Below are 17,398 nucleotides of genomic sequence, written 5' to 3'. Positions count from 1 at the left end.
AATTGACCCTCATGACTAGTTTTGTGGTCCGGGGCCACATATGTTCTATTTTTCTGTTATATGTTATATAAATATATGTGTTCAATTCATTGAAGAATCCTGAAAAAAAAAAGCCACTGACAATACAAAGTGTATCTTGAGCAGGAAATCAACATATTAGAATGATTTCTGAAAAATCATGTGACACTGAAGACTGGAGAAATGATGCGGAAAATTCAGCTTTGCCATCACATTAATACAGTACTTTAAAAAAATATATATATATATATATTCAAATATAAAACTGTTCTTTTTCATTATATATGACTATTTTTACTCTATTTGTGATCGAATAAATGACTATGGGATCACTTATGCTCACTAACTTCTGAACATTAGTGTAGTTACAAATTAATTTAATTGTGGTTTATTTAAACACAATCCAAATATTTATTATAACTGAGAGTACCTGAATCGCTTTGCATACTCCGCCTCTCTCTTGTAGTCACACTCCCATGCCAGCTCCCTCTGAAGTACCTCAAGACTGCTTTCAGCAAACAGACCTGGTAAAATAAATCACCAGCTACTGACATCCCACACGATGTGACTCAACATGGATACTTCTGTAATGTGTGCTTTCTGAACTCATTTTCCAGTGCTCACCATCAGGCAGCACAACGCTCATCTTCAGAACAGACATGAGATTGTTGATGTCACTACGAATGCTCTCAGCGACACCAGGGTACTATATGAGACACACAATGTATGAATGATGAATCTTTACACACATAACATCAACATATGATGATGATGACAATTTCAGTCTAATACCTGTATCTTCATAGCAATTTCCCTCCCGTCAGGCAAAACTGCATGATGCACTTGACCGATGGAGGCAGCTGCGAAGGGTTTTTCCTCAAATGATGAGAGTTTCTCCTTCCATCCAGGCCCTAAATCCTCCTCAAGCACTTTCTACACATGCGGTTTCAACACAGACAGTGTGGAGAGATATCATAAAAAGTGATAAATGTCAGATGGAAAGAACTATTAAGGGGTTTGAAGCACCATTAACAATTGTTATCACTGTCGCAGCTACTCGGCTGTTTAAAGCGCAATGACACAAAAAAATCTATAAAACTGCTGTTATTGTTGATTGTTGCATTATCAATGACTAAAAACAAACAAATGAAAATAAAAAACGAATTCGAAATATCAATAAATACTAAGATAATTTATAGCTAATACTAGAAACCGGGAAAATAAATTTTTTAGGCGTTAGAAATAACATGGGTTACGTAATCAGACGACTTTTTAAGTAAGTATTAAAGTAACGCATTACTATTAAATTTACAATGCGATATCGGAGTCACATTTTCAAAGTTAAGTTATGTTACTTTGTTTTCCCATTTATTCACTGACACTTTTGGTGCGAAGGGGCCTTTATGGTTGGCAAAAAATTTAACTTTTGGATTTTTTTGTTATTAAAAAAAAAAGCAAGCCCAGCTCAGGAGACAAAAAGTATGGCAAAAGAAATGTAACGCATCACTTTCCATAAAAGTAACACAATTAGTTAATTTTTAATGGCGTGATATTGTAATGCATTACTTTTAAAAATAACTTTAGCTCCCCAACACTAGTCTTAACCATAGACTGTATAAAAACATGGACGTAGTGTCCGTGACGTCACCCGTAGACTCCTGAAGAGAGTTTTTGAAGCCTAAAGTGTGTAGAGCGGGCCGTCGCCATCTTGGCAGCGCGTCACCGCGCGACTCTCCCGGACAATCAAAAATGGGCAAAAAGGCGGGAGCTAGTTGCTGAAGCCACGCCCACCTAGCAAGACGGTAGTGTCAACAGCTGCAATCCACCTGTCGCTCAAGTGGCTACGCCCTTTATTATGCAGAACTTTAAGGCTTAATATAATTTAAACGGATGAGTTATAAAAAAATTCACCCCCCTCACAGTTGTCATGAAGGGCAAAATTAGCTATTTAGACCAAAATCATTTTTTGCCCCAGGCTGTAAAAAAAAATTTTCCTGCTGTAAATTTGGGCATTTTAACATGGGGGCACTGACTCCCTTTTGCATCCAGCCTCAAGCGGCCAGTCGATGAATTGTTTTAGTCACTTCCTTATTGGCCTCACGAGAGAGAGCGGGAGTTTGGCGCTCGGTCTTAATAGACATTTTTTGATGAATACTGAAACTTCTTGTTATTAAAAAGAAACTTTCCAGCAAGATATCAAGGCAATTTTTTATAGTTTGGTTAATGTTCTACAAGATCACAGAAAAACACAGTAAACGCGTAGGAACTTACATGCATTTGCCAAGCTGGCATGAAGTCTGCACTCTGTCGAACCCTCTCAAATATTTTCTGCAGTTGTGGGTTAATGAAGGTATTATCTAATGAGGGCATAGAAAAATATTTCCTACTCATCACAAAATAAATGTGCATTTGAAATCCTTTAAATATTTTGTGTTGCGCATCAAAAGACAGCAAACATCAGAAAGGATTTCAAGCTCTTAACTTCAAGCTGGATCTCTTGAAAAGGGAATATTAAGCATCATCAGTGAATTGAACAAATGGAGGCACTTGGCACCAAAGTATTCACAATAAAATCAAACTATGTACCCTGGATGCTGAGCATCTGCCCAATCTTGAGGGCCGCTCCTCTGACTTTACACAGTGTGTTCACGATTCTCTCGGCATTGGCCTCTGACAGGACGGGAGAGTCTAAAAGAGCCCCCATATCTGAAACAGAAAGACACCAGAAATTTAACTAATTTGCCTAATAACAATTTTTTAAATATGACAAGGGGTCTCAAGCCACATTCAAGAGAGCTAGCACACAGTACCGGAGCGTTTTCCTCCAAAAGACCGTTTCGCCACCTCAGCAATGGCACCAATGCCAAGTCCAACAGCTAATCCTACAAAATAAACCAGCAGCATTGTTATGGTTAGGACAATTAATGGATTATTAAGGTGTGGTCACATAAGCTACATTTTGGAGAGGCTTCATATTATATTATAGACATTACTAAATTGACAATTAATAGATCACTGAAAAATCACCAACCTCCGAAATTAGCTAATCGACTAATCCGTGTCGCAGGTACCTTCTGTTCTCTGGCTCGCTCACAAAGCTGCAAAGTATCAAAATCATACTGCTTATTAAATTCTGAAAGGATTTAAACAATTACTTCATAAATGAGCAGCGCATGCAGGTAAATAAAACATTTAAATAGATACTTTTAAAGACTAATCAATATATATAGGACTAAAAGACGAATACATTCCGAAACACCATCAGAGGAAAAGTATTCTTTTAGTATTATTCATATACTATGTCTGTCTATTTATTTTTCTTATATTACTATTTAGGTTGAATGTATTTTAGTCTCAGTTTTTTTTTTTTTTTTTTTTTTAATTAGTAATTGCTTACTTTTGCCAAACCTATTTCAATTGGTTGTCAAAGCAACATTTCTCATTTTTATTCTGCATCTAATAATTATTTTATTTCAATTACTCAAAATTATTCAATTCAATTATTCAATTATTCAAAAATAGTTTAATAGTTGAATAGTATAGTTGTGTTAACAATAATACATTTCAACATATTTCTGGAGTTAAAAACATTTGAAACATAAGCCAAATAATGCCCAAGTACTTTGAAAGGCAATGTTATGAGTGTACAATTATTTTTTACAATTATTTGATTACTTATGCATGATTGATGTTTGCCACAAAAATTTACATACAAAATCATCCCATTTGTCCTCACCTTTTGTCTTACAGGCCTGGCGATATTCTGTTTTGCCTCCCTTGCCTTTTTAATGTCTTCAGGACTTAACCTGGCCATCACAGAACCATGGACAAACCTAAAATGATGATGAGACACAGATACATGCAGAAATCGAGTGTTTTGACCAGGCCAGCTGGCTCCTTTGACCGTGCCAGTAGGTGCACCAACAGGTATCTCTGACACTTCCTCCCTTCCATCTTTGCTGGAAATGTCTGGTGGCATTTCAGAGCCGACTGCCCACTTTGCCGCTTCATCCGGGTCCATCTCCTCCCACTTCTCAATGTCAGGGTACTCCTCAGTCTTGGGTGTCTAAACATTTTTTTTTTCATTTAAAATAATACATAATAAGCAATGTAATTTCTCTTCTTGTGTTCATGCATATCTCTGTTCATGCATAAGTGTTCACTTACCACGCCTGCTCCCATTACGCCCTCGACCGCCTCCTGTGCAGCTTTGAGCCCTGCACCAAAGGTCGAGTTGCAGGCCATCAGTCTGAGCTGTTCACCCTGAATGGAGGCAAAGGCAGCGCCCACCTTGCTGGCACCCCTCAACACCTGGAGCACTTCTGCCAACACCACTGCAAATAACAGAGACAGACGTCAGTGCCCTGAACCTTCAAACATCACTTCATCACTGAAATTCAGAGCAGGTATCTCAAGCAGACAGTGTTATTCCAGTATTATGTATTATCTTTTATATTTTTTTATTTATGTTTTGAATAGCTTATATAGAGATAGATGTTAGTGCTTCAACTTAAACCTATTTTAATCAGCATTTCCAATACCAAATTTACACCGCAAAGATAGCACAGAAGCGCTTTGGAAGTAGCATTTAGGTGTCTTTATGTAACTGTTCAATTCTGCTCAGAGGTGGCATAAATGCATTTACACAGATACAAATACAATTGTAATCTTTGATATTAGAGGCTGAGGTGGGTCAGAGAAAGCTTTATTTAGTCTGGCTTTCAATGCAGCATTATGGCAGTCACAGAGCAGCCTTGACTCAGCTGTGTAAATATGCCTTAATTTTCATTTGGTTGCATTTCTTTCTTTTTTTAATGTTTGTAATACTTTAAAGCTGTCTTTACACAGCTGAGTTAAGGCTGCTCTGTGCCTGCAAAAAAATCAGTGTAAAGGTGCAATGTTTTATAAAAGCCAGACTACATTATGTTTGCTTAGAGCCATCTCAGTCCCTAGTATCAAAGTAAACAGTTGTACTTGATGTGTAACTGCATTTATGCCACCTCTGAGCAGCATTACACAGTCAGGGTCAAACACCTAAATGCCGCTTTAGAGGCGCGTCTGTGCGACTTTTGCAGTGAAAATTATTTAATTTCATTTTGCTTGTCAGTACTGTGATGGACATGCGTTTTTAATCCCAAGTCCCAATTAATTGAAAAGGGAAATTATTAATGTAAAAAATTTACATAACTTTAAAAAGTTATGATGGCATGAGCACATATATGCATTTTTAACCCAGTACGACGTTACTGTAGTGTTGCTCGCTCTTTATTTAAACTTGTCTAATTAAATGAGCAGCGCAGTGTAGTTACAGAAGTAATACTTACTCTTGTTCTTCTCAGTGTCTATGCGAAGTGTCCTTTCCACTCCACACACTTCTGTCTGTTTGTGTTTTGCAACCTCTACCGGAAACGGAAGCATCCGGTGATTGACAACCGACATAGCCAACCAAATTTGCAAGTATCTAAAAGGGGTTGGTTTTAAGAGCTGTGTCTGCTGTCAACCAATCACGAGCGGTCTTGAGTTACGCCCTCTTTTGCAGTCTGCAGACAGACACTTCTCACGCCGTCTACTGGTCAGTGTGTGAAGTGCAGTTACAAATGACCTTGATTTCTTTTGAGAGAAGCTCAGATCTAAGTTATAAGAAGAAGAAGAAAAAATAATTTAAACACTTTAACATTTAACGTTAAACTTAATCTATCTATCTATCTATCTATCTATCTATCTATCTATCTATCTATTGCACTTCTAATAAACATGTGGGCTATCTTGACAGAAGGAATATAACTAGCCTACTTATTATTATGTATGTGATCCTTTCAGATATTTATGAAAACCTTTAAAAATTCCAGGCAAAATTGTCTTAACAGCCCTTTCTTACCATAGCCTACTTCAGAGGCATAAGATTGCTGAATGCGTTATCTTGTTATCATTTTACCAATCTCAGTCCTAAAGAGATGTGTTTAGTTTTGTTTAGTAGCTCCAATCTTACCCTGCTCTTGCGTAATCATCATGTCCAGGCATGCTTGTTTTGCCTGTGATATTAGGACAAATAGAAAACCATAAGGAATTGTTTCTACTTCAGATCTCTGCTGAACATAAAAACACTCACTCCCTGTTCAGTTTCACTGTAGCTACACAAAGAGCTGTACATATACCCATACAATGATCAAACATATACTGTACTTAACACTGAACATATTGTGTGGTGCCCGTACACGGGCTGATGTACTGTACATTGCTTCTTATCTAACTACCTGTATCCATTTGATATTTATTTATATTAGCTGTTGTCTTTTTTATTTTTGCCTAATTCCTTGTAAGAACAAATTTGCCAACAAACACACAATAAAATAAAATATATACCTGTTTGATTTTAAATGTGTCAATAAATGTCAATAAATGTCAATAAAATTATAATAATTATTTCATGGACTATGACTGAACTACTATTATTAAAAGGTTAATCAATTGAATATTTTTGAATATGATTTGGGCCCATTTAGATTACGTACAATCACAAATTAGACAAATTAATAATTGAAATAACTAAATATTCACTGTTAAGATTTTTTTCAAATAATAATAATGAATTTTATATTACTGCAATAATATTATGAAAAATTATAAAAAATAAATAAAAAGTACGGTAGTGGATATGACTTTTTCTTACTTCCATAGTTTACATATGCATTTCTTCTGAATTATCTTTTATTTTCAAGATTTCCATTACGAATCAGTTAACATTAGGCCCAAATTTCAGATTTTTTCCTCACTATTTCACTTATATATCACACATCAGCATGTGTTTCATTATCAGTGGAAATGTGTTTCAGAAATGGGGCTGTAATTTCCATGTGCATCTTTAAATCTCTTTTCCGGTCTGCAAATAACTAGACATCATAATCCTACTGTAAATATTACATAAAGATTAGAATTGGGTGCAACGTCTGAAATCACAGTGTCCTTGTCATGTTGTGCTCACTACAGTACAGAAAGTATCTAAACAGACTCTACAATTATCTTTTCTGCTCAGACTTGACTTTTATGTGAAATGTAGTAAAAGTGAGAGATTTTACAGGTCATTATGATGATGAGGTAGAAGAGTTGTCCTCTCTGTGGGTGTAGAGATAGAGGAGGAGCCTAACCATCCATATATGGGCATGCCATCAACTCTCTCTTCTCATTGGTTACTAGCGGTTTTGCAGCTGCTTGTCAACAAAATGGCCTTCCTCAATTGCTTTTCGAGGACCTACTAACTATTGTGAAATAGTATTGAAACTCTGGTTAAACAATAGAGACGATCTTTTTTCTGAAACACAGTATTAACCAACATATTACTGTGTTCACTATAGGCATATATCGTTGACAAAGCCAGATCAAGACTGGGATATTTTGCTTCTTTCTCGAGTTAGCCTAAATGCTAACCTACCTGCAAGCCCTTATCGACCTCAGCTTACATCTCTGATTGTTTTTAAAACCTCACATAGAGGTTTGAAGGATTCCTGGCTTGAATTCAACACTATAGCCACTTCTTTGTTTCAAAAACAAAGCTGTCGGAACGAAATCAGCGGAGAGGACTTGGTTTCAGAGGAAGGTAAGCAGAGAAATAATTCTAGCAGATCTGCTACTGTTTTTGCTTGGCTTATTATTTATTGTTGTTGGTCGAGGGCAAATGTTACAAAACGTTTAATACAATCGAAAATAAAACCTTTTGATACCAAAGAGTTACTGAACGTGTTCCGTGTAAAACTGAAATAAGCCAAGTTAGGAAAATATAATGCAGCTTAGCTGACCAAGCTAAACATATGCTAATTTCACACTGGCGCAGATATACAACAACGTCAATAAAATACATTAATTTTAATTTAGAGTATACGAGTGTTAGTTATATTGCTACCGATTATTTGGGTTGACATAATTGCCAATTAAAACCGAAGCAGAGATGTTCGCTTGCTTTAAGATATTAAAGCTGGCTAACAGTTTGCATTAGCCAGTTAGCAGATCATCTTTTAACTGCCTCAAGTCAAATGATCCCATAAGCTTTGTCTTTATTTGGACTCTTTGTTGTTTTGAGTTGTGTTAATTGAAAGGAAACACTGAAGATGGCAAGCCATTACGTTCAAATAAGCCATAGATGAACTTGCTGAGTATGCATGGAGAAACCGGAGGACAGCTTGAAAAGCACGTTCGGATGCAATAAATCACTACATGTTTCACTTCTCATTTAATATGACTGTAGAATTATATATTAAATTATTATATTAAATATTGTATGATCTTCATTTTTGGACTGAAATATTTGTTTTGCTGTCTGATCTTGGTGAACTGTTGGTATGAGTTAATTCAGTGGTTTAGTCCTGTCGACTTGTAGGACTTCATTAAGAGCACTTTGTGGTCAAATAACATTTAAACGGATACAGACGATTTCACACTGTTATGTTTAATTGGCTTTCAGAAAATAAGGTGCAAAAATTATGTCCTGTGTTGTTCAGTTCTAAATGAATCATCTCGTGGACTGACTTGTTAAACAAGTCTTTTAACATTTTGTATGTACTGGTTATCTGTAAGCTTACTGGAGTCTTCAAATTTCTCAATCCTTTGTGTCATGATAATAAGATTTTTTTAAAGCAGTTTTCAATATTATTTTCCTGATGAATATATACAGTTGTTAATAATTATAGATTTATAATATTAGAATATATACTAGACCAATATATTATTGTACTAACGATATCAGATCAACTTTCATAGAAGGCACATGGTGTCATCTTTCAAATGCAGTAAAAAATGTTTTTAAGATGTGTTGCAGGCTAAAAATAGCAGCCCGAAAGCATTTTGAAAGGCTATACCCATTAGTGTTGTGATTGTTTTTGCAAGGTCTTTCAAAATATCACATACAGTGTGGTTAGAAACAAGGCTTTTCATACTCCAGTTCAGAGAAAAATCCAAATAAAACATCATTTGTAATGAAATACTTTGAGAGACATTATTTTGTATTTGAAATACTTAAGTAGGTAATTTTATTCTCTGAAAATACAATATCTTTCTTCACCTGTGTTAATAGTGCTGCCAAATATAGCCTATCACAGTTTTTGGCTAGATGCAAGGGAATCACATGAGGTCATGTTGGATCCATAGGGGAAGTCTTAAAGGGTTAGCTCACCCAAATATAAAAATTCAGTTGTTAATTACTCACCCTCGTGTCGTTCCACTCCAGTAAGACTTTTGTTCATCTTTGGAACAAAAATGTAAATATTTTTTTCTGTCCCTTTACAGTCAGCCTTGCAACTTACACATTCAGGATCCAGAACGGTAGGAAAGACATTAAGTAATCAAATTTTATGAAGCGATGTGAGTGCTTGGTGTCAAAAAAACAAAACATAATTTACTGAAAATAAACACATGCGTCATGGTACTCTAGTGAACACTCACTCATGTCTGTTGTGTTGCTGCCTATGGAGGGACAGAAAGCTCTCAGATTTGATGGAAAAGATCATCATTTGTGTTCAAAAGAAGAAGAAAGAAGGTCTTACAGTTGTGAAACGACATGAGATTGAGTATTTAATGACAGAATTTCCATTTTCGGGTAAACTATGCCTTTAATTCGTTCATGGTTCCATCATCCAACTGGAAAAAAACAAACATACAAACAACAACAACAAAAAAACATTGAAATCAGTTGTTTTGGTTCTCAGTGCAAACTAGCTAAGTATGTACTAAAATATGTAATATCAGATATTGCTCACTGAATGTTATTACAGGACCGAAGGAAAAGCTGTCTTTGATTGCTAGCTGAAGCTAGCTACTTCTTTCTATGGACAAAATACATTTTTTAAAGGGGCTTTATGATTTTGCAAGTAATAATCCATTTTTATTTCCAATATGTAAACAGCATGTAACAAGCAGGAGGACTGCTAAATTTTTGACCCGCTGATAAAGAAACATGAAAAATAAAGCGTAGACAAGCTCAAGTAAACGTTTATAAGTTGTTCAAGGAGGGGAAAACACTTTTCTTTTTCTTATGTTTATCTAACTCCAGTATTGCTAAATGTAATGGCACTGTCTCTTGCACTTCAAATGATTGCTTGTAAATTACTGTTTGTATTTTCAAACTACAAATTTTATTTTAAATTAAATACATTTCTTACACCAGTATTATAAATTACGTACATTTCATGGTCACAGAAATGGTGGGTTTTGTTACTGAGTATTGTGGTCATCCAGAATAAAAAATAACAACTTAAAGGGTTGGTGAGTTGTATTAAAAATTGTCCTGGCCCTTCCAAGCCTTTCAATGTGAGTAAGTGGGTGTTGGTTGTCAACAGTCCCAAAGACGTGAAATAAAGTTTGTGCATCCATAATTAAATGTCCCTCACACGGTTCCTTCCGGTGGATGAATAAAGGCCTCCTTTATCAAATCCATGTGTTTTTGTAAGATACATATCCATATTTTAAACGTAAAAAACGTTTTCTCACTTCCATTGACTGCCGTACATAGAAGCCGTTCCGGCAGATGATGTAATATATCGCATTGCGTGATTAGTGACGATTGTGAAGACAAAACAAAACGCCAGTTGTGAATTAGCACAAAACGAGGATTTGTAAAGAAAAAGGTTTGGATAAAACCAAAGAGGAGACTGGTTTTCCTTTGCTAAAGTAAGGAAACTTTGTTTCCTTTACTCCTGCATTTCTCAGAGGCACGAGCATGATGCATACGTCCTAATTCATCCGATCCATTATATACTACTTGTTGGCATGCAGTGGAATTTTTGAGATCGCATTTAATAAATGGTTTTGGCCTAAGTGTTATTTAACCTAACCACATTTAATGAAAGGTTTTAGACTAATTTGATTTTGAAAGCAAAATTCCTGAATTTCTACCTTCTAATAACGACCAAAGGATGGATTCTTGCAGAGGTTACAGATACACAAGCCCCTTTAGTAGCATGGTCATGTCTTGTTCCTGTTAGCAGGGATGATAAGTCTATTTAATTGACTACTAAAATTCATTGACATTTGTATCAGTCATTAAATTAATAGAATTGACTGTAGTCTGTCAGACCAGTCTTTTGTCTTCCTGGTCTTGTACAAAATGACAGTACTTGGCAGTAATGCTTCCCAACATGATTTTTCAAATTCATGAAAAATAACTTCATATATATTCAGATATAGCATGAAGTCGTGGCAGTATTTCAGAGAGGGCAAGCTGATGTGTGTTATGCTTACAGTGATGGCTGTCTCAAAAGAGCACATCCTTGGTTTGAAGAGCAATTGTGTTAACATGCTATTAAAATAATGGCAACAACACTCAAAATACTTTTGAATACACTGAATAAAATCTAAATCAATGGCTGGTTGTAAAAATCTGTGACAAACTTTGTGCAAATGGCAAAAAGACAACTTGCAATTAGCTGCTCAATTCAATATTATTTTTGGAGAACAATGGGTGTGTTCACATTCATTTCAGATGATTCATCACTAGGCATGGGCCGATTACCGGTTTCAAGGTATACAACGATTTTCAAATTTCACGGTTTCAAAACCACTAATATTTTTTCATTATACTGTTCCTCCGGTATGCGCTGTTTTCCACTTTTCCTCAATGACTGAAAGAGTAGGAATCCCTCAGGCTGAGTGTAGTGTAGAGAGTTACACTGATCTCTCCTCCTCCTGTTGGTGTGAGCGAGTTGTCAGTCCCGTGTGTGTAGGATGACCGAACTTAAGGAGCTGCCGTGGAACTTAAGGCCCATGTACACTTAACATTCAGCATGCCTTTCCGTCTGGCGAAAATAACGCAATGCCTATGGTGCGTGGACTGTTTAAGTATACTTTGGCCTTTATGCGATCGCCAACCAGCCATTTTTTTCCTTATTGCAACTCTCCGTTCTGGACTTACACATAATGCTTTGCAATGCAATAATTTTACAAAATGTCATTTATATAAAAACATGAAGTATGTTAACGCCCGTTAACACAGACCAGAGACGCTGAAGAAAAATACTGTAACTGTTGAAACTATTGAAAGAAAGTCCTCTATATTGATTTCGGGGTTTATATGAATGTCTTCTGAGGGGAGCTGACTGTCTTCTGATAAGTGTCTGTGGTATAATTTCACAAAGCTTGTCAGAACATTGTTTTTGCTTCAAATTGGGTTATTATTAAATCAAATTAATGTGTATGGAATACTATATATGTATACTAAATGGTATGAAATTATATGTATATGAATTATATAACTAAAATTAAATAACTGTAATTACAGATTTAGGTTAAATAAAGATGTCAGTTTTTATTTCTTTTTTCATTTTAGGAAACGAATCAAAAAAAAAAAAAAAAAAAATTCTACTGTTTCAAATATTCTGCATGTTGCTCAAAAACAAAAGATACTGTGTCCAGCGTGAATTTTTTAAATTTAAAAATTACACATTTCAGAACTGTAACAATAATATCGTGAAACTGATATTTTTGCTTAAGGTTATCATACCATCAAAATCTCATACCGGCCCATGCCTATCGAACACTATTATGATTTTATTAGAGAGGACTTACTATAGTAATGCTCATTTATTGCTGAGATTCTAACTGAGACCTTTTAACATGGTTACATGAATGCAGTAAAGCTAAGTCCTGTTTCTTTTTCTTTTCTTTTTTTAGTCCTCAGATGGAGTAATCTGTACGGCTGGAGCCTGTGGTGAATTGCAGAGTAGCTGCCCAGCATAGAGGCAGGTATGCTCCCCATGGGCTCACAATGAACCGTGACACCTTTTCTCACATCCGGCTGTGGTGCCCACGCCCCTTTGGCACCTACTCCCAGAATAAGCCATACAACAATGGTACAATCTGTAATGGAACAGCTAATACCCTCTGCAAGGCTGATGATTCGGGGCTTACAACCATAGAGACCCATGGAGTCAGTGAGGAGCAGGATGAGGATGTTGGCACTGAAAACACTCCACCAGATGCTTCGTCTACACTTCTGGCTCCACCACTATCTGCTTCACCCTCTCAGAATTCACAGATGGAGGATGGCAGGGTATTGCTTGATACCTGGTATGTCATTAAACCAGGCAACACAAAGGAGAAAATTGCCTTCTTTGTAGCTCACCAGTGTAATGGTGCTGGAATTCCCAGGCCAAGTGCCATGAAAGTTAAGGGAAACTGGGCTACTGATTGTACCAAGGCCAAACGCCGTCGTCGCTGTTCCTCTTATGACCCTCCCACTAGAGCTCAAAATGTTGTCATTGATGTACCCACAGAATCCGATTCGACGGAGGATGGTGTTGGAGTTAGTGAGACAGATTTGCTCTCTGTGGCTGAAATGGTGGCCCTTGTAGAACAGCGTACAGCCTTGGCTCTTCAAGGAATAGTAGCGCAAGGACAAACTAGTTCTTATACAGTCCATCAGAAACCTGTTGTAATCCTTTCAGAACCTCTTTCATCTGCACCATCTTCTCAAAGTGACTTCGATCTGCTGCAGCAACAGCAAGAATCCCGACGGGTTGCTCAGGCTGTTGCACAATTTGAATCTCGGCAGCAGAATCTCGACAGTACGACTTTGCGGCCAGAGCTGAATGGAAGAGACTGCATTCATACTGGCGATTCTGTGGGGGGTGCTCCAAGTCATGGACGAGGGGAAGTACGGATTGCTTTCCGGGTGTCAAGTCTGGACCCTTGCACCCAGTCTGAGCCTGTTGGTCGGCCAAAATGCATGTTTATGAGTTGTGGAGTTGGAGGGGGGCAAGCAGGAACCAGGAGCAAAGAAAAGATCACTTGCGACCTCTACCAGTTGGTCAGTCCCTCATCTCGAGATCCAGGTGCCCTCCTGGCCAGCTCACCAAAGGCTGATCCCCTCGGAGAAGGCATCACTGACAGACCTTCCTCCACAATGCCAGATCCTAACCAAGACCCTGCCTCAGGAGAGAAGGCAGCAGTTGCTCGAGAGCGGGTGACTGGCTTCCACGTAGAGGTTGTGGTCACGGGTTCAGTAGACCAATGTGTCTTCTATGGGAAGGACAGCACAGAGAATGTTCAAGAAGAGACTGTATGTTTTGCTATGCCTAATGGCACTAATTCAACTGATGCCTCAGAGGACCCACCTCCTGGCCAGCTGTTTTTTCTGCAGTCACCAGCTACTGAAGAGAGTTGCTCAGTGGTAAACAGTGGGATGCGGTCTTTAGATTGTGCAAACAACAATGGGCCAGTCGGGTCTACTGTAGAGAGGCCAGATTCCCCACTGGCAACTGTGGATGATTGTTCTGATCCTTCGTTGTGCCGCCTCTACCGTCATGTCTCCCATGACTTCCTTGAGATTCGCTTTCAGATCCAGCGGCTTCTGGAACCACGGCAATACATGCTCTTGCTTCCAGATCACATCATGGTCAATATATTCAGCTACCTGCCCACCCGTGCGTTAGCTGCCCTCAAATGCACCTGCCATGACTTCAAGACCCTAATAGAGACCTACGGTGTGCGTGCTACAGACTCTCGCTGGAACCAGGACCCGCTGTACCGTGATGACCCCTGCAAGCAGTGCAAGCGGCAATATGAGCGGGGAGATGTGTCGCTCTGCCGCTGGCACCCTAAACCTTACCACCATGACTTGCCTTATGGACGCTCCTACTGGATGTGTTGTCGGCGCACTGATAAGGACACTCCTGGCTGTCGAGTTGGGCTACACGATAACAACTGGGTACAGCCATGCGAGCTGGTTCAGGCCCGTGCCAAAAGAGACGATGGGAGGTAAAGGAGATTGTCAGGCGATTGTCATTTCTCTCCCTGTTTTCGCTCTACTGAAACCTCATGCCACTGTACTATTTATGGTTGAGCTTGCCTCTTCTATCATAGATTATTAACCTTTCTATCATTGTCAGTATCATTTCCTATCAGTGCACCATAGTTGATTCTCAGTCTCGTCATGCACAGACCAATGTTCTGAAATTTGAAAACAAATGCTGGTTAAATAAGGTAGTTTGCTGCATGGGACTTGTCTTTACATGTACTTCTGAATTGGTTAGAAATACTCATGGCAATCTTGGAAGACCAGCTCTGATTCTGACCCCAACCAGGCTAGACACAGGACTTGTAAGTTTAACTTCAGGGGTTGTTGTCAAGTTTAATTTGTTGTCCCTTTGGTCAAAAGGGCGCAAAATGATGTCACTTTACAAATCCCTGATGTCACTTTGTAATCAACAGTTTGACTGGTTGTTGGATTTTTCTGTTTTATGTGTGAATGTGAGTGAATAATATTTTGTTGTTGGACTTCATTTTTCCTCTCCTTCAAACTGATTTATGAAATCACTCTTATATTTCTTGACCAAACCTTTCCTTTTACCTATCTCTTTGCCTGCCAGGCTCTCTGTGTGCTTGTTGGCAAAAGCTGCTTTTGCCAAAGCAGTAATTAGCTTCATGTGGCTGAAAGAAAAACAACAATGAACAGGACAACTCAAAACCTGATTCTAGCCTTAACCCTGTTTGTTCTGCTCCACCAGTCTGTGAAATCTTACAAACAGAAACACTGATGCTGATCCTTCTGGTTTGGGAGACCGTTATAGGTTTCACCGTCAATCTGCTTTTGGGAATCTTTGCCTCTAAAGTGAATTAAAGTGATTTAAAACTGGAGTCGGTGCTATTTCTGTTAAAGTGTTTTAGTACTTCAACAGTCAAATATTTGTAATTCAGTTGATTTATATAAATTATTTTGTTTACGTGTAGTTTTATCTTGTTGCATTTAGTCTTTTTATTTTATTATTTTATATTTTTGCAGTGTTCATGGCTTTATTTGGTGTCTATAAGATTTAAATAAAAGGTGCACTGTGGAACTCGGTCCTCTATCACCACCTGTGGTTGAAATATAAAAAAGTTAATTGTGGAGTTGTTCTGTTTGTCTTGCTGTTACTTCGGAATTGTGGAATATTACCTAAACCCTTCCATAGTGCACCTTTTACGTGTACAGGAGAAAACAAAATCATTATAATAATTAAGTTAAATAATAAAGTAAGAAAAAGGTTTTTACGCAAGCTTTTATTTTAGTGACACCCCTTATTTATATTTCACCCATAAATGAAGATCTCCTGAACACCCTCAGGCCATCCAGCATGTAAATGAGTTGGTTCCTTCTCAGAAAAGATTTGGAGAAATTTAGCATTACATCATTTGGCTTTGCAATGTATGCTGTCAGAATGGGAGTCCAAACAGCTGATAAAAACATCACAATAATCTACGCAACTCCAGTCCATCAGTTAATGGTTTGTGAAAAGCTGTGTGTGTGTAAGAAACAAATCCATCAAGACATTTTTAACTTTAAACCGTTGTTTCTGGCTAAAATACTTTATACATGATATTGTTTTCTCCAGTGAAAAAAGTAATCTTGTCTGAATCAGGAGAGAAATATACACAGATCAAGCACTATTTTTAGGTGAAAACAGTCCAAAACAGGTAAGGACTTTTTCACTGGATGACTCGTATTTTATCCAGAAGCGTCTGGAAGCCTATTTAAGCCAGAATTGATCGACTAGATTCGTATGGATTACTTGTGGACTATTATGATGTTATTATCAGACTCTCATTCTGATGGCACCCATCCACTGCAGAAGATCCATTAATGAGCAAGTGTTAAAATGCTAAATTTCTCCAGATCTGTTGCAATAAATTGGATGACTTTAAAGACCTAGGGGTGAAAAAAAAAGAGAAAGAAAATCAGCAAATTTAAAATTCTGGGTAAACTACTCTTTTAAACATGAGGTATCTTTACTGTTTGAGATTACTGTTTGAAAAAGATGAAACTTTATGAAACTTCGAAAAGGATTTCATTTCATTTTCAATGACCCATTTAAATGAATATTTTCACACATGACATTTGGTAGTCATTGATTAACAGACTCTATAGACCGGGGTGTCAAACTCAGTTCCTGGAGGGCCAGAGCCCTGCAGAATATAGATTGAACCCTAATTATACCTGATCCAACTAATCAAGTCCTTCTGGCTTATTTGTAAACTACATGGTATCTGGAGCAGGGTTGAAACAAAACTCTGCAGGGCTCTGGCCCTCCAGGAACTGCTATAGATGGACATGAAAAATTCATTGAATTTAAATAAGTACCCATGTCCTGTAAGTCCTAACTGTACACACTTTGGAGGTCTCCCTTATCTGATGCACTAATTTCATAAGTTTCCAGACTGATGAGTTGAAACCGATGTGTTTGATTAGGGAGAATCCTGAGACCAGGCTTGGGAAGCAATGATTTATGTACTATGATCGGTGCTTTGCCTTTATGCATAGTAACCCCATAAACAGCCAAATAAACAGTCACTTACATTATTAGGGCATTAGCATTGACTAAATACTTCAACGGTGGGTCTTCACTTTTGTCAGGTAATGGTT

At 37.6% G+C, this 17,398-nt stretch overlaps 2 protein-coding genes across 2 annotated transcripts in view; one reads left to right on the top strand and one right to left on the bottom strand.

Annotated features, from left to right (window-relative positions):
• Positions 1–5,476, bottom strand: part of LOC132122890 (atypical kinase COQ8B, mitochondrial-like) — a 9,869-nt gene extending 4,393 nt beyond the window's left edge. The window contains exons 1-10 of the mRNA XM_059533385.1: positions 5,343–5,476; positions 4,186–4,352; positions 3,755–4,084; positions 3,050–3,116; positions 2,829–2,900; positions 2,605–2,724; positions 2,290–2,375; positions 811–951; positions 643–724; positions 449–542 (exon numbers count right to left, since the gene is read on the bottom strand). Of these exons, the coding sequence (XP_059389368.1) occupies positions 449–542; positions 643–724; positions 811–951; positions 2,290–2,375; positions 2,605–2,724; positions 2,829–2,900; positions 3,050–3,116; positions 3,755–4,084; positions 4,186–4,352; positions 5,343–5,457 (1,274 nt within the window). The 5' untranslated portion in view covers positions 5,458–5,476. The remainder of the gene's footprint in view (positions 1–448; positions 543–642; positions 725–810; positions 952–2,289; positions 2,376–2,604; positions 2,725–2,828; positions 2,901–3,049; positions 3,117–3,754; positions 4,085–4,185; positions 4,353–5,342) is intronic.
• Positions 5,477–7,212: 1,736 nt separating this feature from the next.
• LOC132122888 (F-box only protein 46-like) lies at positions 7,213–15,636 on the top strand. The gene is made up of 2 exons (XM_059533383.1): positions 7,213–7,612; positions 12,673–15,636. The coding sequence occupies exon 2, from the start codon at positions 12,767–12,769 to the stop codon at positions 14,759–14,761; it is 1,995 nt and encodes a 664-aa protein (XP_059389366.1). The 5' UTR covers positions 7,213–7,612; positions 12,673–12,766; the 3' UTR covers positions 14,762–15,636.
• Positions 15,637–17,398: the final 1,762 nt, after the last annotated feature.

The sequence above is a fragment of the Carassius carassius genome, chromosome 41, assembly GCF_963082965.1.
Source record: "Carassius carassius chromosome 41, fCarCar2.1, whole genome shotgun sequence".
In the NCBI taxonomy this organism is placed as follows: Eukaryota; Metazoa; Chordata; class Actinopteri; order Cypriniformes; family Cyprinidae; genus Carassius; species Carassius carassius.
Note: the sequence above shows the minus strand (reverse complement) of the source record. Positions and strands in the feature narration are given on the sequence as shown.

Bases quoted from the DNA above. Each gene is read 5' to 3' on its own strand.
- LOC132122888 (XM_059533383.1), top strand. From the start codon at position 12,767: ATGAACCGTGACACCTTTTCTCACATCCGGCTGTGGTGCCCACGCCCC.